Source organism: Balaenoptera musculus, chromosome 8, assembly GCF_009873245.2.
Source record: "Balaenoptera musculus isolate JJ_BM4_2016_0621 chromosome 8, mBalMus1.pri.v3, whole genome shotgun sequence".
Classification (NCBI taxonomy): domain Eukaryota; kingdom Metazoa; phylum Chordata; class Mammalia; order Artiodactyla; family Balaenopteridae; genus Balaenoptera; species Balaenoptera musculus.
This window is the reverse complement of record NC_045792.1, coordinates 96,696,372-96,717,628: the sequence shown is the minus strand read 5'-3', so window position 1 is coordinate 96,717,628 and position 21,257 is coordinate 96,696,372. Positions and strand designations below refer to the sequence as shown.

The 21,257-nt window shown below is 40.1% G+C and overlaps 1 protein-coding gene and 1 pseudogene across 1 annotated transcript in view; one reads left to right on the top strand and one right to left on the bottom strand.

The window, feature by feature from the left end:
• The window catches only part of NUP160 (nucleoporin 160), a 68,337-nt gene that overhangs the window by 13,656 nt on the left and 33,424 nt on the right, over positions 1-21,257 (top strand). The window contains exons 8-12 of the mRNA XM_036861640.1: positions 14,476-14,553; positions 14,838-14,935; positions 16,873-16,957; positions 18,533-18,601; positions 20,987-21,070. Coding sequence (XP_036717535.1) covers positions 14,476-14,553; positions 14,838-14,935; positions 16,873-16,957; positions 18,533-18,601; positions 20,987-21,070 — 414 coding nt within the window. The remainder of the gene's footprint in view (positions 1-14,475; positions 14,554-14,837; positions 14,936-16,872; positions 16,958-18,532; positions 18,602-20,986; positions 21,071-21,257) is intronic.
• Positions 14,945-15,826, bottom strand: LOC118899742 (annotated as a pseudogene).

The following is a 21,257-nucleotide window of genomic DNA, read 5'->3' as shown; positions in this document are numbered from 1 at the left end:
TGATTTGCGTATATTGAAGAATCCTTGCATCCCTGGGATAAATCCCACTTGATCGTGGTGTATGATCCTTTTAATGTGTTGCTGGATTCTGTTTGCTAGTATTTTGTTGAGGATTTTTGCATCTATATTCATCAGTGATATTGGTCTGTAATTTTCTTTTTTTGTAGTGTCTTTGTCTGGTTTTGGTATCAGGGTGATGGTGGCCTCATAGAATGAGTTTGGGAGTGTTCCTTCCTCTGCAATTTTTTGGAAGAGTTTGAGAAGGATGGGTGTTAGCTCTTCTCTAAATGTTTGATAGAATTCACCTGTGAAGCCATCTGGTCCTGGACTTTTGTTTGTTGGAAGATTTTTAATCACAGTTTCAATTTCATTACTTGTGATTGGTCTGTTCATATTTTCTGTTTCTTCCTGATTCAGTCTGGGAAGGTTATACCTTTCTAAGAATTTGTCCATTTCTTCCAGGTTGTCCATTTTATTGGCATAAAGTTGCTTGTAGTAGTCTCTTAGGATGCTTTGTATTTCTGTGGTGTCTGTTGTAACTTCTCCTTTTTCATTTCTGATTTTATTGATTTGAGTCCTCTCCCTCTTTTTCTTGATGTGTCTGGCTAATGGCTTATCAATTTTGTTTATCTTCTCAAAGAACCAACTTTTAGTTTTATTGATCTTTGCTATTGTTTTCTTTGTTTCTATTTCATTTATTTCTGCTCTGATCTTTATGATTTCTTTCCTTCTGCTAACTTTGGGTTTTGTTTGTTCTTCTTTCTCTAGTTTCTTTAGGTGTAAGGTTAGATTGTTTACTTGAGATTTTTCTTGTTTCTTTAGGTAGGCTTGTATAGCTATAAACTTCCCTCTTAGAACCGCTTTTGCTGCATCCCATAGGTTTTGGGTCGTCGTGTTTTCATTGTCATTTGTCTCTAGGTATTTTTTGATTTCCTCTTTGATTTCTTCAGTGATCTCTTGGTTATTTAGTAACGTATTGTTTAGCCTCCATGTGTTTGTCCTTTTTACGTTTTTTTCCCTGTAATTCATTTCTAATCTCATAGCGTTGTGGTCAGAAAAGATGCTTGATATGATTTCAATTTTCTTAAATTTACTGAGGCTTGATTTGTGACCCAAGATGTGATCTATCCTGGAGAATGTTCCGTGCGCACTTGAGAAGAACGTGTAATCTGCTGTTTTTGGATGGAATGTCCTATATATATCAATTAAATCTATCTGGTCTATTGTGTCATTTAAAGCTTCTGTTTCCTTATTTATTTTCATTTTGGATGATCTGTCCATTGGTGTAAGTGAGGTGTTAAAGTCCCCCACTATTATTGTGTTACTGTCGATTTCCTCTTTTATAGCTGTTAGCAGTTGCCTTATGTATTGAGGTGCTCCTATGTTGGGTGCATATATATTTATAATTGTTATATCTTCTTCTTGGATTGATCCCTGGATCATTATGTAGTGTCCTTCCTTGTCTCTTGTAACATTCTTTATTTTAAAGTCTATTTTATCTGATATGAGTATAGCTACTCCAGCTTTCTTTTGATTTCCATTTGCATGGAATATCTTTTTCCATCCCCTCACTTTCAGTCTGTATGTGTCCCTAGGTCTAAAGTGGGTCTCTTGTAGACAGCATATATATGGGTCTTGTTTTTGTATCCATTCAGCCAGTCTATGTCTTTTGGTTGGGGCATTTAATCCATTCACGTTTAAGGTAATTATCGATATGTATGTTCCTATGACCATTTTCTTAATTGTTTTGGATTTGTCTTTGTAGGTCCTTTTCTTCTCTTGTGTTTCCCACTTAGAGAAGTTCCTTTAGCATTTGTTGTAGAGCTGGTTTGGTGGTGCTGAATTCTCTTAGCTTTTGCTTGTCTGCAAAGCTTTTGATTTCTCCATCAAATCTAAATGAGATCCTTGCCGGGTAGAGTAATCTTGGTTGTAGGTTCTTCCCTTTCATCACTTTAAGTATATCATGCCACTCCCTTCTGGCTTGCAGAGTTTCTGCTGAGAAATCAGCTGTTAACCTTATGGGAGTTCCCTTGTATGTTATTTGTCGTTTTTCCCTTGCTGCTTTCAATAATTTTTCTTTGTCTTTAATTTTTGCCACTTTGATTACTATGTGTCTCGGCGTGTTTCTCCTTGGGTTTATTCTGTATGGGACTCTCTGCGCTTCCTGGACTTGGGTGGCTATTTCCTTTCCCATGTTAGGGAAGTTTTCGACTATAATCTCTTCAAATATTTTCTCTGGTCCTTTCTCTCTCTCTTCTCCTTCTGGGACCCCTATAATGCGAATGTTGTTGCGTTTAATGTTGTCCCAGAGGTCTCTTAGGCTGTCTTCATTTCTTTTCATTCTTTTTTCTTTAGTCTGTTCTGCAGCAGTGAATTCCACCATTCTGTCTTCCAGGTCACTTATCCGTTCTTCTGCCTCAGTTATTCTGCTATTGATTCCTTCTAGTGTAGTTTTCATTTCAGTTATTGTATTGGTGATCTCTGTTTGTTTGTTCTTTAATTCTTCTAGGTCTTTGTTAATCATTTCTTGCATCTTCTCAATCTTTGCCTCCATTCTTATTCCGAGGTCCTGGATCATCTTCACTATCATTATTCTGAATTCTTTTTCTGGAAGGTTGCCTATCTCCACTTCATTTAGTTGTTTTTCTGGGGTTTTTTCTTGTTCCTTCATCTGGTGCATAGCCCTCTGCCTTTTCATCTTCTCTATCTTTCTGTAACTGTGGTTTTTGGTCCACAGGCTGCAGGATCGTAGTTTTTCTTGCTTCTGTTGTCTGCCCTCTGGTGGTTGAGGCTATCTAAGAGGCTTGATGGGAGGCTCTGGTGGTGGGTAGAGCTGACTGTTGCTGTGGCGGTCAGAGCTCAGTAAAACCTTAATCCACTTGACTGTTGATGGGTGGGGCTGGGTTCCCTCCCTGTTGCTGTGGCGGTCAGAGCTCAGTAAAACCTTAATCCACTTGACTGTTGATGGGTGGGGCTGGGTTCCCTCCCTGTTGGTTGTTTTGCCTGAGGCAACCCAACACTGGAGCCTACCGGTGCTCTTTGGTGGGGTCAATGGCAGACTCTGGGAGGGCTCACGCCAAGGAGAACTTCCCAGAGCCTCTGCTGCCAGTGTCCTTATCCCCACGGTGAAACAGAGCCACCACTCGCCTCTGCAGGAGACCCCCCAACACCAGCAGGTAGGTCCGGTTCAGTCTCCCCCAGGGTCACTGCTCCTTCCCCTGGGTCCCGATGCACACATTACTTTGTGTGTGCCCTCCAAGAGTGGGGTCTCTGTTTCCCCCAGTCCTGTCAAAGTCCTGCAATCAATTCCCTCTAGGCTTCAAAGTCTGATTCTCTAGGAATTCCTCCTCCCGTTGCCGGACCCCCAGGTTGGGAAGCCTGACGTGGGGCTCAGAACCTTCACTCCAGTGGGTGGAATTCTGTGGTATAAGTGTTCGCCAGTCTGTGAGTCACCCACCCAGCAGTTATGGGATTTGATTTTACTCTGATTGCGCCCCTCCTACCGTCTCACTGTGGCTTCTCCTCTGTCCTTGGACGCGGGGTATCCTCCTTGGTGAAGTCCAGGGTCTTCCTGTCAATGATTGTCCAGCAGCCAGTGGTGATTCTGGTGCTCTCGCAAGAGGGAGTGAGAGCACGTCCTTCTACTCCGCCATCTTGGTTAATCTCTCGATGCAGTATTATTATGAAAAGTGTTTTGACCTCACTAATCCCCTGAAACAGTCTTAGGGACCTCTAGGAATCTATGGCCCATATTTTGAGAACCACTGCTCTAAACATTAGACTGAGATTGAATATGCTATTCTAGGAGTGGTATCAAACTGAGCTGAGCTATTACCTCCTTTGGTTTGAGCATTATGGTTCTATTAATGAAGCCTAAAATCAGATACACTTTTAGCAGCCATGTAACACTGTTGTGCCTATTCAGAGTATAATGAAGTTGAGGTCTTTCTTTTTTTCCTTCTTTTTTTGAGCAAAAACTGCTCTTCAGCATTTTTTTTTCTCCCTAATCTGCACATTTAAAGGTTTTTATTTTTAATCTCTGTAATATTTTACACCCATTCCAATTTTTTTTTTAATATATGTATTTATTTATTTATTTTTGGCTGTGTTGGGTCTTCGTTGCTGTGTGCAGGCTTTCTCTAGTTGTGGTGAGCGGGGCTACTCTTCGTTGTGGTATGTGGGCTTCTCATTGTGGTGACTTGTCTTGTTGTGGAGCATGGGCTCTAGGTTCGCGGGCTTCAGTAGTTGTGGCTCGCGGGCTCTAGAGCTCAGGCTCAGTAGCTGTGGTGCATGGGCTTAGTTGCTCTGTGGTATGTGGGATCTTCCGGGACCAGGGCTTGAACCCATGTCCCTTGCATTGGCAGGTGGATTCTTAACCACTGCGCCACCAGGCAAGCCCTACACCCATTCCTGTTAATTTCATTTGTTTCTTCTTGGTTTTCTTTTCGTTCTTTGGGTTCTAATTCTGTTAATAAGTGCATTAATTTAATCATTTCCAGCAGCATGTCCTCAGTGTTATAAATATGCCGACTGTATTTCCATCTAGGACACTAATAAAAATCTCAAACAGAAGTCCTGTAGACCTATGGTGTGGTCTGTGGAATGGTCCTGGGCTACAGATTATTTGTTACTGGATTGCAGTGAGATAGATAAATACAGAAAGTGAGAGAATGCATTAGAAGCTTTTATAGTGATGTTGCCACAGACATTCAAGGTTTCTGTATTTCATAAAAGTATCAGTCTGGAACAGATTAGAAATTAAAAGAAAAAAAACCCACTGTTCCTTTCCACAGGTAGTTTGAGGAGCACTGCACTGGACCAGCATTTTTCCAACTTTTTGGCTAGAATCTACAATATTTTGCATTGCTACCTAGTATATACATATGTGGTGATGGGCATATAACAGAAAATAGTTTTCATGAAACGTGTTTACCTTTACCATGAGTGATGAACTGATAAACTCTGATACTTTGTTTATTTTTCTTTTTTCTTTTTTTTTTTTTTTTATAAATTTATTTATTTATTTTTAGCTGTGTTGGGTCTTTGTTTCTGTGCGAGGGCTTTCTCTAGTTGCAGCGAGCGGGGACCACTCCTCATTGCGGTGCACGGGCCTCTCACTATCGCGGTCTCTCTTGTTGTGGAGCACAGGCTCCAGAAGCGCAGGCTCAGTAGTTGTGGCTCACGGGCCCAGTTGCTCCGCGGCATGTGGGATCTTCCCAGACCAGGGCTTGAACCCATGTCCCCTGCATTGGTGGGCAGATTCTCAACCACTGCGCCACCAGGGAAGCCCTTTTTTTTTTTTTTTAATGCTGGTTGAGACTGCCTAAATTTGATTCATGTCCCACTAATGGGTTGAGATATTCAGCTTGTAAATACAGCTCTAGGCTAGAATGAATATGAGCATTACATATATTTCTCATATTTCATACACTCCTATTTTTCTCTCAAAAGGACTCTCACTGTATATTTTTCTTTTAGTACTTCCTTGTGAAGAGTTGCTTGTGTTATAAGGATAGAATCTTAATCACTCTTATCAGTTTATAATGCATTTTCTTTATCAAAAAATTATTTAAAATATTGTCCATCAAATATTATTTTTTGAGTTTGACATTTTTTGTTTTGGCCGTGGAGTTAAATACTAAACATGAATTATTTTATAAGGTTTTATTTTATTTTATTTTTTATTTTTTTAAACATCTTTATTGGAGTATAATTGCTTTACAACGGTGTGTTAGTTTCTGCTTTATAACAAAGTGAATCAGTTATACATATACATATGTTCCCAAATCTCTTCCCTCTTGCATCTCCCTCCCTCCCACCCTCCCTCTCCCACCACTCTAGGTGGTCACAAAGCACCGAGCTGATCTCCCTGTGCTATGCGGCTGCTTCCCACTAGCTGTCTATTTTACATTTGTTAGTGTATATATGTCCATGACACTCTCTCACCCTGTCACATCTCACCCCTCCCCCTCCCCATATCCTCAAGTCCATTCTCTAGTAGGCCTGTGTCTTTATTCCCGTCTTGCCACTAGGTTCTTCATGACCTTTATTTTCCCTTAGATTCCATATATATGTGTTAGCATACTGTATTTGTTTTTCTCTTTCTGACTTACTTCACTCCGTATGACAGACTCTAACTCCATCCACCTCACTACAAATACCTCCATTTCATTTCTTTTTATGGCTGAGTAATATTCCATTGTAGATATGTGCCACATCTTCTTTATCCATTCATCCGATGATGGACACTTTGGTTGTTGCCATGTCCTGGCTATTGTAAATAGAGCTGCAATGAACATTTTGGTACATGACTCTTTTTGAATTATGGTTTTCTCAGGGTATATGCCCAGTAGTGGGATTGCTGGGTCGTATGGTAGTTCTATTTGTAGTTTTTTAAGGAACCTCCATACTGTTCTCCATAGTGGCTGTATCAATTTACATTCCCACCAACAGTGCAAGAGGGTTCCCTTTTCTCCACACCCTCTCCAGCATTTATTGTTTCTAGATTTTTTGATGATGGCCATTCTGACCGGTGTGAGATGATACCTCATTGTAGTTTTGATTTGCATTTCTCTAATGATTAATGATGTTGAGCATTCTTTCATGTGTCTGTTGGCCATCTGTATATCTTCTTTGGAGAAATGTCTATTTAGGTCTTCTGCCCATTTTTGGATTGGGTTGTTTGTTTTTTTGTTATTGAGCTGCATGAGCTGCTTGTAAATCTTGGAGATTAATCCTTTGTCAGTTGCTTCATTTGCAAATATTTTCTCCCATTCTGAGGGTTGTCTTTTGGTCTTGTTTATGGTTTCCTTTGCTGTGCAAAAGCTTTTAAGTTTCATTAGGTCCCATTTGTTTATTTGTGTTTTTATTTCCATTTCTCTAGGGGCTGGGTCAAAAAGGATCTTGCTGTGATGTATGTCATAGAGTGTTCTGCCTATGTTTTCCTCTAAGAGTTTGATAGTGTCTGGCCTTACACTTAGGTCTTTAATCCATTTTGAGTTTATTTTTGTGTATGGTGTCAGGGAGTGTTCTAATTTCATACTTTTACATGTACCTGTCCAATTTTCCCAGCACCACTTATTGAAGAGGCTGTCTTTTCTCCACTGTATATTCTTGCCTCCTTTATCGAAGATAAGGTGACCATATGTGCGTGGGTTTATCTCTGGGCTTTCTATCCTGTTCCATTGATCTATATTTCTGTTTTTGTGCCAGTACCAAACTGTCTTGATTACTGTAGCTTTGTAATATAGTCTGAAGTCAGGGAGCCTGATTCCTCCAGCTCCATTTTTCGTTCTCAAGATTGCTTTGGCTATTCGGGGTCTTTTGTGTCTCCATACAAATTGTGAAATTTTTTGTTCTAGTTCTGTGAAAAATGCCAGTGGTAGTTTGATAGGGATTGCGTTGAATCTGTAGATTGCTTTGGGTAGTAGAGTCATTTTCACAGTGTTGATTCTTCCAATCCAAGAACATGGTATATCTCTCCATCTATTTGTATCATCTTTAATTTCTTTCATCAGTGTCCTATAATTTTCTGCATACAGGTCTTTTGTCTCCTTAGGTAGGTTTATTCCTAGATATTTTATTCTTTTTGTTGTAATGGTAAACGGGAGTGTTTTCTTAATTTCACTTTCAGATTTTTCATCATTAGTATATAGGAATGCAAGAGATTTCTGTGCATTAATTTTGTATCCTGCTACTTTACCAAATTCACTGATTAGTTCTAATAGTTTTCTGGTAGCATCTTTAGGATTCTCTATGTATAGTATCATGTCATCTGCAAACAGTGACAGCTTTACTTCTTCTTTTCCGATTTGGATTCCTTTTATTTCTTTTTCTTCTCTGATTGCTGTGGCTAACACTTCCAAAACTATGTTGAATAATAGTGGTGAGAGTGGGCAACCTTGTCTTGTTCCTGATCTTAGTGGAAATGGTTTCAGTTTTTCGCCATTGAGGACAATGTTGGCTGTGGGTTTGTCATATATGGCCTTTATTATGTTGAGGAAAGTTCCCTCTATGCCTACTTTCTGGAGGGTTTTTATCATAAATGGGTGTTGAATTTTGTCAAAAGCTTTCTCTGCATCTATTGAGATGATCACATGGTTTTTCTCCTTCAGTTTGTTAATATGATGTATCACATTGATTGATTTGCGTATATTGAAGAATCCTTGCATTCCTGGAATAAACCCCACTTGATCATGGTGTATGATCCTTTTAATGTGCTGTTGGATTCTGTTTGCTAGTATTTTGTTGAGGATTTTTGCATCTAAGTTCATCAGTGATATTGGCATGTAGTTTTCTTTCTTTGTGACATCTTTGTCTGGTTTTGGTATCAGGGTGATGGTGGCCTCGTAGAATGAGTTGGGGAGTGTTCCTCCCTCTGCAATATTTTGGAAGAGTTTGAGAAGGATAGGTGTTAGCTCTTCTCTAAATGTTTGATAGAATTCGCCTGTGAAGCCATCTGGTCCTGGGCTTTTGTTTGTTGGAAGGTTTTTAATCACAGTTTCAATTTCAGTGCTTGTGATTGGTCTGTTCATATTTTCTATTTCATCCTGGTTCAGTCTTGGCAGTTTGTGCATTTCTAAGAATCTGTCCATTTCTTCCAGGTTGTCCATTTTATTGGCATAGAGTTGCTTGTAGTAATCTCTCATGATCCTTTGTATTTCTGTTGTGTCAGTTGTTACTTCTCCTTTTCCATTTCTAATTTTATTGATTTGACCCTTCACCCGTTTTTTCTTGATGAGTCTGGCTAATGGTTTATCAATTTTGTTTATCTTCTCAAAGAACCAGCTTTTAGTTTTACTGATCTTTACTATCGTTTCCTTCATTTCTTTTTCATTTATTTCTGATCTGAACTTTATGATTTCTTTCCTTCTGCTAACTTTGGGGGTTTTTTGTTCTTCTTTCTTTAATTGCTTTAGGTATAAGGTTACGTTGTTTATTTGAGATGTTTCTTCTTTCTTGAGGTAGGATTGTATTGCTATAAACTTCCCTCTTAGAACTGCTTTTGCTGCATCCCATAGATTTTGGGTCTTCGTGTTTTCTTTTTTTTTTTTTTTTTTTTTTTTCCACTGTAACAGCTCCTTTACCTTCGTGTTTTCTTTGTCATTTGTTTCTAGGTATTTTTTGATTTCCTCTTTGATTTCTTCAGTGATCTCTTGGTTATTAAGTAGTGTATTGTTTAACCTCCATGTGTTTGTATGTTTTACAGACTTTTTTCCTGTAATTGATATCTAGTCTCAGCATTGTGGTTGGAAAAGACACTTAATACGATTTCAGTTTTCTTAAATTTACCTTGGCTTGATTTGTGACCCAAGATGTGATGTAGCCTGGAGAATGTTCCATGACCACTTCAGAAGAAAGTGTATTCTGTTGTTTTTGGATGGAATGTCGTATAGATATCAATTAAGTCCATCTTGTTTAATGTATCATTTAAAGCTTGTGTTTCCTTATTTATTTTCATTTTGGATGATCTGTCCATTGGTGAAAGTGTGGTGTTAAAGTCCCCTACTATTATTGTGTTACTGTCGATTTCCCCTTTTATGGCTGTTAGCATTTGCCTTATGTATTGAGGTGCTCCTATGTTGGGTGCATAAATATTTACAATTGTTATATCTTGTTCTTGGATCGATCCCTTGATCATTATATAGTGTCCTTCTTTGTCTCTTGTAATAGTCCTTATTTTAAAGTCTATTTTGTCTGATATGAGAATTGCTACTCCAGCTTTCTTTTAATTTCCATTTGCATGGAATATCTTTTTCCATCCCCTCACTTTCAGTCTGTATGTGTCTCTAGGTCTGAAGTGGGTCTCTTGTAGACAGCATATATATGGGTCTTGTTTTTGTATCCATTCAGCCAGTCTGTGTCTTTTGGTGGGAGCATTTAATCCATTTACATTTAAGGTAATTATCGATATGTATGTTCCTATTCCCATTTTCTTAAATATTTTGGGTTTGTTATTGTAGGTGTTTTCCTTCTCCTGTGTTTCTTGCCTAGAGAAGTTCCTTTAGCATTTGTTGTAAAGCTGGTTTGGTGGTGCTGAACTCTCTCAGCTTTTGCTTGTCTGTAAAGGTTTTAATTTCTGCATCAAATCTGAATGAGATCCTTGCTGGGTAGAGTAACCTTGGTTGTAGGTTTTTCTCCTTCATCACTTTAAGTATATCCTGCCACTCCCTTCTGGCTTGCAGAGTTTCTGCTGAAAGGTCAGCTGTTAGCCTTATGGGGATTCCCTTGTGTGTTATTTGTTGTTTTTCCCTTGCTGCTTTTAATATGTTTTCTTTATATTTAATTTTTGATAGTTTGATTAATATGTGTCTTGGCGTGTTTCTCCTTGGGTTTATCCTGTATGGGACTCTCTGTGCTTCCAGGACTTGATTAACTATTTCCTTTCCCATATTAGGGAAGTTTTCAACTATAATCTCTTCAAATATTTTCTCAGTCCCTTTCTTTTTCCCTTCTTCTTCTGGGACCCCTATAATTCGAATGTTGGTGCGTTTAATGTTGTCCCAGAGGTCTCTGAGACTGTCCTCAGTTCTTTTCATTCTTTTTTCTTTATTCTGCTCTGCAGTAATTATTTCCACTATTTTATCTTCCAGGTCACTTATCCGTTCTTCTGCCTCAGTTATTCTGCTATTGATCCCATCTAGAGTATTTTTAATTTCATTTATTGTGTTTTTCATCGTTGCTTGGTTCCTCTTTAGTTCTTCTACGGCCTTGTTAAATGTTTCTTGCATTTTGTCTATTCTATTTCCAAGATTTTGGATCATCTTTACTATTATTATTCTGAATTCTTTTTCAGGTAGACTGCCTATTTCCTCTTCATTTGTTAGGTCTGGTGTGTTTTGACCCTGCTCCTTCACCTGCTGTGTGTTTTTTTGTCTTCTCATTTTGCTTATCTTACTGTGTTTGGGGTCTCCTTTTCACAGGCTGCAGGTTCGTAGTTCCCGTTGTTTTTGGTATCTGTCCCCAGGCTAAGGTTCGTTCAGTGGGTTGTGTAGGCTTCCTGGTGGAGGGGACTAGTGCCTGTGTTCTGGTGGATGAGGTTGGATCTTGTCTTTCTGGTGGGCATGTCCACGTCTGGTGGTGTGTTTTGGGGTGTCTGTGGCCTTTTTATGATTTTAGGCAGCCTCTCTGCTAATGGATGGGGCTGTGTTCCTGTCTTGCTAGTTGTTTGGCATAGGGTGTCCAGCACTGTAGCTTGCTGGTCGTTGAATGAAGCTGGGTCTTGATGTTGAGATGGAGATCTCTGAGAGATTTTCACCGTTTGGTATTACGTGGAGCTGGGAGGTCTCTTGTGGACCAGTGTCCTGAAGTTGGCTCTCCCACCTCAGAGGCACAGCCCTGATGCCTGGCTGGAGCACCAAGAGCCTTTCATCCACACGGCTCAGAATAAAAGGGAGAAAAAAATAGAAAGAAAGAAAGAAAGAGGATAAAATAAAATAAAATAAAGCTATTATAATAAAAAATAAGAAAAAAAATTATTAAGAATAAATTAAGAAAAAAATATTTTTAATTTTTAAAAATAGATTTATTAATTTTTTATAATAAAAAATAAGAAAAAATGTATTGGGCTTCCCTGGTGGCGCAGTGGTTGGGAGTCTGCCTGCCAATGCAGGGGACACGGGTTCGAGCCCTGGTTTGGGAGGATCCCACATGCCGCGGAGCAACTAAGCCCGTGAGCCACAACTACTGAGCTTGCGCGTCTGGAGCCTGTGCTCCGCAACAAGAGAGGCCACGATAGTGAGAGGCCCGCGCACCACGATGAAGAGTGGCCCCCGCTTGCCGCAACTGGAGAAAGCCCTCGCACAGAAGCGAAGACTCAACATAGCCAAAAATGAAATAAATAAATTTATATTAAAAAAAAAAAAAAAAAAAAAAAAAGAAAAAATGTATTAAAATTTTTTTTAATTTTTTAAAATAAAAAATATGAAAAAACTTATTTAAATTTTTTTTTTAATTTCTAAAAATAGAAAATAAGGAAAAAATTATTAAGAAAACATTTATTAGGAAAAAAAAATTTTTAAGTAAAAATAGAAAAAAAAAAAAAACCGACGGACCTAACCCTAGGACTAATGGTGAAAGCAAAGCTATGCAGACAAAATCTCACCCAGAAGCATACACATATACACTCACAAAAAAAGGAAAAGGGGAAAAATTAATATATCCTGCTCCCAAAGTCCACCTCCTGAATTTGGGATGATTCGTTGTCTATTCAGGTATTCAACAGATGCAGGCACATCAAGTTGTTTGTGGAGCTTTAATCCGCTGCTTCTGAGGCTGCTGGGAGAGATTTCCCTTTCTCTTCTTTGTTCATACAGCTCCCAGGGTTCAGCTTTGGATTTGGACCCGCCTCTGCATGTAGGTCGCCTGAGGGCATCTGTTCCACGCCCAGACAGAACGGGGTTAAAGGAGCAGCTGCTTCGGGGGCTCTGGCTCATTCAGGAAGGTGGGAGGGAGGGGCACAGAGTGCCGGGCGAGCCTGCGGTGGCAGAGGCCGTTGTGACGTTGCAGCAGCCTGAGGCGCGCCGTTTGTTCTCCCGGGGAAGTTGTCCCCGGATCACGGGAGCCTGGCCGTGGCGGGCTGCACCGGCTCCCGGGAGGGGCGGTGTGGAGAGTGACCTGTGCTCGCACACAGGCTTCTTGGTGGCGGCAGCAGCAGCCTTAGCGTCTCCTGCCCATCTCTGGGGTCCGCGCTGACAGCCGCGGCTCGAGCCCGTCTCTGGGGTCCGCGCTGATAGCCGCGGCTCGCGCCCGTCTGTGGAGCTCGTTTAGGCGGCGCTCTGAATCCCCTCTCCTTGCGTGCAGCGAAACAAAGAGGCAAGAAAAAGTCTCTTGCCTCTTCGGCAGCTGCAGACTTTTTCCCGGACTCCCTCTCGGCTAGCTGTGGCGCACTAGCCCCTTCAGGCTGTGTTCACACCGCCAACCCCAGTCCTGTCCCTGCGATCCGACCGCAGCCTGAGCCTCAGCTCCCAGCCCCCGCCTGCCCTGGCGGCTGAGCAGACAAGCCTCTCGGGCTGGTGAGTGCTGGTCGGCACCGATACTCCGTGCGGGAATCTCTCCGCTTTGCCCTCCGCACCCCTGTTGCTGCGCTCTCCTCCGTGGCTCTGAAGCTTCCCCCCTCTGCCACCCGCAGTCTCTGCCCGCGAAGGGGCTTCCTAGTGTGTGGAAACCTTTCCTCCTTCACAGCTCCCTCCCACTGGTGCAGGTCCCGTCCCTATTCTTTTGTCTCTGTTATTTCTTTTTTCTTTTGCCCTACCCAAGTCCGTGGGGAGTTTCTTGCCTTTTGGGAGGTCTGACGTCTTCTGCCAGCGTTCAGTGGGTGTTCTGTAGGAGCAGTTCCACGTGTAGATGTATTTCTACTGTATCTGTGGGAAGGAAGGTGATCTCCACGTCTTACTCTTCCGCCATCTTGCCCAGCTGTTTATAAGGTTTTATTTTTAATGAAGATTGACTAGAGTTGATTTGTATTGTGTGTATGTTTTAAATTATTTTTGGTTCTTTGGTAAAAATATAAACTTAAAAATAGGTTTCTCACCATAGTGAGATACCACCTCATACCCAAAAGGATAGCTACTATGGGGGGAAAAAACAGAAATACCAAGTGTTGGAGAGGATGTGGAGACATTGGAACCCTTGTGCATTACTGGTGGGAATATAAAATGCTGCAGCCACTATGGGAAACAGCATGGCAGTTCCCCAAAAAATTAGTCATAGAATTTCCATAGGGTCGAGCAATTCCACTTCTGGGTATATACCCAAAAGAATTAAAGTAGGGTCTTTAAGAGATGTTTGTACACCCATGTTCATAGCAACAATATTCCCAGTAGCCAAAAAAGTGGAAGCAACCTAAGTCTTCATCGATGAAAGAATGGATAAACAAGATGTGGTATATATATAAAATGGAATATTATTCAACTTTAAAAAGGAAGGAAATTCTGGGACTTCCCTGGTGGTCCAGTGGTTAAGACACTGCACTTCCAATGCAGGAGGCGCAGGTTCAATCCCTGGTCGGGGAACTAAGATCCCACATCCCACATGCCATGCAGCCGAAAAAAGAAAGGAAGGAAGGAAATTCTGACACGTGCTGCAACGTGGATGAGCCTTGAGGATGTTATGCTAAGTAAAAGTACAGTCCCAAAAAGACAAATACTGTTAAGATTCCATTATGTAGCAGTCAAGGTCATAGTAGAATGCTGGTTGCCAGGGGCTGGGGGGAGGGGGAATAGGGAGTTATTTAATGAGTACAGGGTTTCTGTTCTGAAAAAATGAAAAAAAGTTTTGGGGTTCAGTTGCACAACAATGTGAATATACTTAATACTACTAATCTGTACACTTAAAAATAGTTAAGATGGTAAATGCTACATGTATTTTACCATACTTTTTTTAAAAAAATTAGCTTCTGAATGCTAGTAAGTCTTGCATAGAAAAATAGCATGTTGGTTATTTCAAGTACTGAATTATCCACTTGTGTTTTAACAGTTCTGCATTTTCCAGTTGGTGAGCACTGAGAATAACCGCTATAGCCTAGATCACATTTCCTCACTATTCACATCTCAGGTAGGTTGAGTCGTCCTTTGAATATCATAGAAGTACAGGAAAGAAACATTGGCTAACTTAACTATGTTGTAATGGGATTGAAACCTTAAAATGGAATATTTAATGAAACTTCATGCAAAAAAATTTCATTTGGATTTTACCAAGTTCACGTGGTACTGTCTTTTGTTTTCATGCTTTTACCTCTCCTACTAATACAAGTTTAAGTCACCATAACTTAGTACCTTTTCTTTCTTGTTTTAACAAGAGGTTTTGTTTATTTGTTTTCCCCCTACATTTCCTTCTAGGAGACACTGATTGACTTTGCCTTAACCTCTACGGATATCTGGGCCTTGTGGCATGGTGCTGAGAACCAGACAGTTGTGAAATATATCAACTTTGAACAGTACGGGTCCCTCCCCTCTGTCATTCTGCTTTACCCGAGCAAATTCATACTGAGAAAAGAAGGAGAGCTTTTTATGTAGAACAAAAGTCAAATGTTCGCAGTTAAAGGATTCAGACCCGGGTTTGCCTATTTTCTGACATACCTTCTTTTTCATTTTTTGTTATTTCTTACCTATGATTTTAGGACAAAATAAGGATTCTTAGAGTTGGAATGAGGTGAAGAAAATACCATCTTTTTTGGGAGAGATAGCACATAACCAGAATACTTCTTCTTTTTTTTTTTAAACAAGCTCTGCCTGGTTTTATTAAAGAAAAGTTGTGCATGATTTACTTTTCACCAGTCTGTTCTGGCATGCTTCTAATGATATCAGAATCACCTGCATCAGTGATAGCCAGAGTGCATACACTATAGTATTTTCCACACGCTGTACCCAGTTCAATATTATTGCCACTGTAGTGATGGATACATGGCATAATACTCTATTTCAGATTTCCCCAAGGCTGGGCAGTTGTTGGCAAGGATGACCAGTTTCACTTTGCCTTGTCTGATCGTTTTCAAAGTCTTCTTGTATCCAAGCACATACTTTCCACTTTTCATAACAAGTTGGAGCCTAGAGTTGATCGACTCCAGCAGCTTTTTTGTCTTCCTGGCGGGCACCATGTTCCTGCCTGAGGTGCAGGACACCCCCAACCGAGAGCAGCTGCCAAGATGGCCAGGGAGCGAGAAAGGCCCCAAATGCTTCTAATCTGTGCATTTTCTTTGTTTCTATGCAAAGACTATTTCTGATACCCACAACTTCCAAAAGACACTGCAGCCCCTTTGGGGTCTCAGTTTCCTCATGAGATGAGAAGTAGATTGGACAAATACAGTGCCTCTCAAACTTTTTTTTAAAGCAGGAATCCCTTTTTTTTCAAAAGATAATGAACTCCAATATATAACAAAACCAGTATTTTATGAATATAAAATTATAACACAATTTAACATGTTGATAACTCTAATATTAGATATATTTGGAATATCTGATATTTTCAATGTACTTGATATTCATTTTAACATTTTTAATAGTTACAAATACATTTAAAAACAAATTTTGAATCAAACACTTGTGTAGTCCCTGAAACACCTGTGGAGGATTCCCTGGGACATAGCTTGACGTCCCTGGAACTGCAGTTGACCCTCAAACAACATGGATTTGAACTGTGGGGGGTCCACTTAATACACAGATTGTTTTCAGTAGTAAATACTGCAGTACTGTTTGATCTGCAGTTGCTTGATTAAGTTATACATGGATTTTTGACTGCACAGAGGGTCGACACCTGTAACCCCCCCATGTCGTTCAAGAGTCAACTGTAAACTAATTGAGCTCAAGGGGGTCTCTCATGACCCTATATTCTAGAATAGAATTCTAGGAATGGTTGCCCCCAGATTGACCCTGAACCACACCTCAGAAGATAGAGAGTACTCCTTATAGATGGCATTCAAGCAAAGAATCTGCGGTCAGGTGAGAGTTTGAATCCTGGCTGTACAACTTACTAGCTGTGAGATACCCTAAACCTCACTTTTGACATCTTAAAAATGAGGGCAATGTATCCTTCAAAGAGTTATCATAAGGTATACATGAATAGTATCTAGAATTGCACCTAGTATAATGTGTAGCATATGGTAAATGCAGAATGAAAGTTACCTATTATTTGTAGATTTGTGTTTAGAGTTTTAATTTCGGGAAGGTGCCTATTAGAACAAGTAAGAGCACTTCTATAGTCCAGACTCTGCTATGAATATGTTTCTTTTTTTGGAAACTTTTTTAATAGAATTGATCAAGCAGTAGTTGCAGAGGTTCAATGATGGGACCCTCCCTGCTCAAATACTGCCAACAACATAAGCTTCATTTTTATTCATCATCTTTATGTAGACTGATGTACTTTTTCTCTCTGTAGTAATGTTGCAGGTCAGTGGAATCCAGTTTTTATGCAGCCTCTGCCAGAGGAAGAAATCATTATCAGAGATGATCAAGACCCCAGAGTAAGCAATGCTAAAATCTTATGTAAGGAGATGATTCACCCTGATCATTAGTTTGAGAAGAATCGGTTGTATTAGCAGAACTCTTTCAGCTGCAGATGAAAGAAACCCACCTCAAACTGACTTAAGCTGAATGTATTGGCTTGTGCTGCTGGGAAGTTCAGAGTTACCTGGTTTCAGCCATGGCTGGAACAATGCCTTCAGGGCTTGATCTCTCCTTTGTCTCAATTCTGCTTTCCTCCTTGTTGGGTTTATTGTCCGGCAGGCTTTCTGAGCAAGCTTGCCTTCTGTGAACTTAGCAACCCCAGGGGAAAGAGAGCACTTCTGTTCCAGGTCCTGGAGTTGACACTGGCCTGGCTTTAGTCATGTGCTACTTCCTGGCATAGTCACTCTGATCAGAAGGAATAGAATATTCTGGCTTGGCATGAGAAGCATGTCCAGCATGGGCCTTGCTGTTGTGGAGGGTGAAGTCAGTTGGCTATGGGTACGGGAGGAATGGTTCTTCAGAGAAAGGTAAGGGATTTGTTAGTAAAAGAAGGGGAAATGGATTCTAGGCAGGCACAGACAGTAGGTGTCCACTATACTAACCATGTGAATATATGCATAAAAACTAGACATAAGAGGTATAAGCTATGACGAACATAACTTTAAAAGGTAATGCAATAGCAAAACAGGCCAATTTCCCTGTTTTTCAAGGACATCCTCAAGATAAATGGAAGAAAAACTTTCAGTTGATGCATTAATATTAAAATGAGATAAAGATTATGGGCTCTGGGTCTGAAACAATGACTCTTTGTAGGATTGGAAAACCCATTTTGAATATCTGAAATTGAATATTGCGAAATTTTTAATCCCAAGAGTTTATTGGCACTTAACTTTTGTCTAAAAGCCAAAATCACATGCTAATTATTAAAATTCTTGTTTTTCTCCATTTTGGTCATCTTATAAATATCTTCCCAGTAGAAGGAAGGAAATTTGAATGAAGGTCATCCAGGTTTGCTACTTATTGGCAAATCTGGTTTATAAAATTTGGTCAAAATGAGACCATAGGCAGTATGAGACTTTCCATTTTGTTCTCTCTACTTCATTTCCCCACTTGTGAGAGCTTATTGCATTTTTTTTGTTTGTTTGTCACATATAATACCTATTACTATCAATTCCTTTTCTTTTATATGTAAACCATAATATGAGTTCTTTTGTGGATGGTGTAGAAACCAGCTTAGTTTAATTATTCTCTTACCAGTGTTTATCACTAATAAACTAGATACAACTCTTGCATTTAAGATTGGCATTTGACAAGCTGTGTTTTCCGGTGGAACCCACTGAAGTGCACCATGAGGAATACGGCATTCTCAGTGTAGTACATCTAGTTGACTCAAAGACACTGCAGGCTTCACAGTGTGAAAATATATGACTGCTCTGCCGCTTGTTACTGCTCAAATGCTGAAGGGCAGAATTTCCACATTCATGTAATAGGAATGCAGCCTTTGGTTTTAATGTGTTGAATTGTTCATTCAGATTTTTCCAAATTTTATCTTTTTTAGAATGATACTAATTCTTGTTTCAATGTTCTAACAGGAGATGTATTTGCAGAGTCTTTTTACACCAGGGCGATTCATTAATGCAGCTTTATGTAAAGCTTTACAGGTCAGTGAGAAAATATTTAGTGTTCATTTAAGACTCTCTTATTTTATTGCTATTATTATATAATTAATGATTACTGTTAATTTTTGTTGTTTTGCATATACTAACACCAAACATAGTTTTGCAATTGTATATACATGTGTTTATAAATGCTATTGTAATTTTTTTAAATGTTCTTCCCATAAAAATAGCAAGAGTCCAGGCGGGGAGATAGGATTAAGGGCACTTTCCCAATGACTAGTGAAGCATGCCCATAGTAAAAAGAGAAACTTGTACCTACACTATTGTAAAAAGATATACCATACTACACTGCATATACTCTCTATACTTGAAAGAAGTTTTCTTGGGTAGGTTTGATGGTACTGTTTTTACCCTTTTGTTAGTACAGTGAAGGTCTGACTTGGTTCAGGTTCAAGAAAATAATCTGAGCTTCAAAGTTACATGGTTTAAGAGATGCTTAACGTTTTCCAAAAGAATTCTTTACTTTAAAGTCACTTAGGCTTCCTTAAATTGCTACTTAGCTTCATGAATTTAAAATGGAATAATCACTCGTAGAATTGAAAAGTTCCTTAGAATCTCCTGATCTGACCTCCCACACAAAGCAGAAATACCTTCTGAGGCTTCTCTGACAGACTGTTCAGCTTCTAGTTGTGTCTGCCTCCAGTGACAAGTCTCTCACCAGCTCTTTTGTGACTTACTGTTCAAAACTGTGCCACTTAAAAATTCAACCCTGGGAATTCCCTGGCAGTCCTGTGGTTAGGACGTGGCACTTTCACTGCCCGGGCCCAAGTTCAATCCCTGGTTGGGGAACTAAGATACCACAAGCCGTGCAGTACGACCAAAAAAAAAAAAAGTTCATCCCAATATTAGATCAAATTTAACCCCCCATCGTTTAGATGGCATCTTTCTTTGGGAGCTTCATAGAACATATCTCTTCTATAAAGCAACCCTTCAAATATTTTAAGAATCCTTCCATGTTATCTTTCTGCAGGCTAAAAATATACCCAGTTCCTTAACTTTCTCTCAGGTGATATGGTTTCCAGATCCTTGACTTTTCTTCTAGGTACATTCTTAAATATCTGGCTATTCTATGTTTTCTGTTTTCTCTCTAATAAAACTCCAGGATGACATGGTCATTTTCTTCTAAGGTATTATTTCTTTCATCTCATCAGCCCTTCTTTTTTTTTTAATTTATTTATTTATTTTTTTCATTTTTGGCTGTGTTGGGTCTCCATTGCTGTGCGTGGGCTTTCTCTAGTTGCGGTGAGCAGGGGCTACTCTTCGTTGCGGTGCGCGGGCTTCTCATTGCAGTGGCTTCTCTCGTTGCAGAGCACGGGCTGTAGGCACGCGGGCTCAGTAGTTGTGGCACGCCGGCTCAGTAGTTGTGGCTCACAGGCTCTAGAGTGCAGGCTCAGTAGTTGTGGCGCACGGGCTTAGTTGCTCCGCGGCATGTGGGATCTTCCCGGGCCAGGGCTTGAACCTGTGTCCCCTGCATTGGCAGGCGGATTCTTAACCACTGCACCACCAGGGAAGCCCCAGCCCTTATTAACAGTAATCACATGTATGATTTCTCATGGTATCTCTTGCACACGGAGATATTGAATAATCAGTAAGGCGTTGCTCATAAGCTTTGCCTTAGGAGAATCATTCCCACTAGAGTGACCTACCCCACCACTACTCTAGCTCACCTTTGTGCCAGTCAGGATGTATATATTTGGCAACATCTTATATCTTCCTCCAGCTAAGCAATAGCCATTATGTTTCCTTTTGCTTTTTGTAATGATCCAGATGTACCCAATTATAATTCTTACAGATTCATGAGCTTCTACAGTTTATTCTGGACTATAGAAACTATTTCAAAGTTGCTATGATTTCACAATTAGAAGTTATTTGTACAGGACTTCCCTGGTGGCGCAGTGGGTAAGAATCCGCCTGCCAATGCAGGGGACACAGGTCCGGGAAGATCCCACATGGCTGTGGAGCAACTAAGCCCGTGCGCCACAACTACTGAGCCTGCGCTCTAGAGCCCGCAAGCCACAACTACTGAAGCCCATGTGCCTAGAGCCCGTGCTCCACAACAGGAGAAGCTACCACAATGAGAAGCCCGAGCACCCCAAAAAAGAGTAGCCCCACTCACCACAACCAGAGAAAGCCCACGGGCAGCAACGAAGACCCAATGCAGGCAATCAATCAATCAATCAATCAATCAATCAATTTATAAAAAGAAATTATTTGCACAATGTTAAGAGTAAATGTGTGTTTCAGGCATGTCCAGTCTCTATTGTATGGTATATTACCTCAGTATCTTCTGACCTGGAGTATTTTTCATTCAGTTTTTAGTATCATGTGATACTCTAAAGTGTCTCTTTGTGCCTGTTTTATTTTTAGATTTTCTGTCGAGGAACTGACAGGAATTTAGATCTCTCCTGGAATGAACTAAAGAAAGAAGTTACTTTAGCTGTTGAAAGTGAGGTAAGGTTTGGGTAAAGAAAGAATGATAATTTCTCTCATCTCCCTATGGAGCAGATTGGTACTGAGAAACTGTTCAAATTGTTCACTGGACCTTGTTAGTAAGAAATATAAATGTCTAAACCTTTTAATTAGTCTATGGCATGTAATGCATAAGGGATATTCATTTGCCTATAGCTTAGTAAAATGA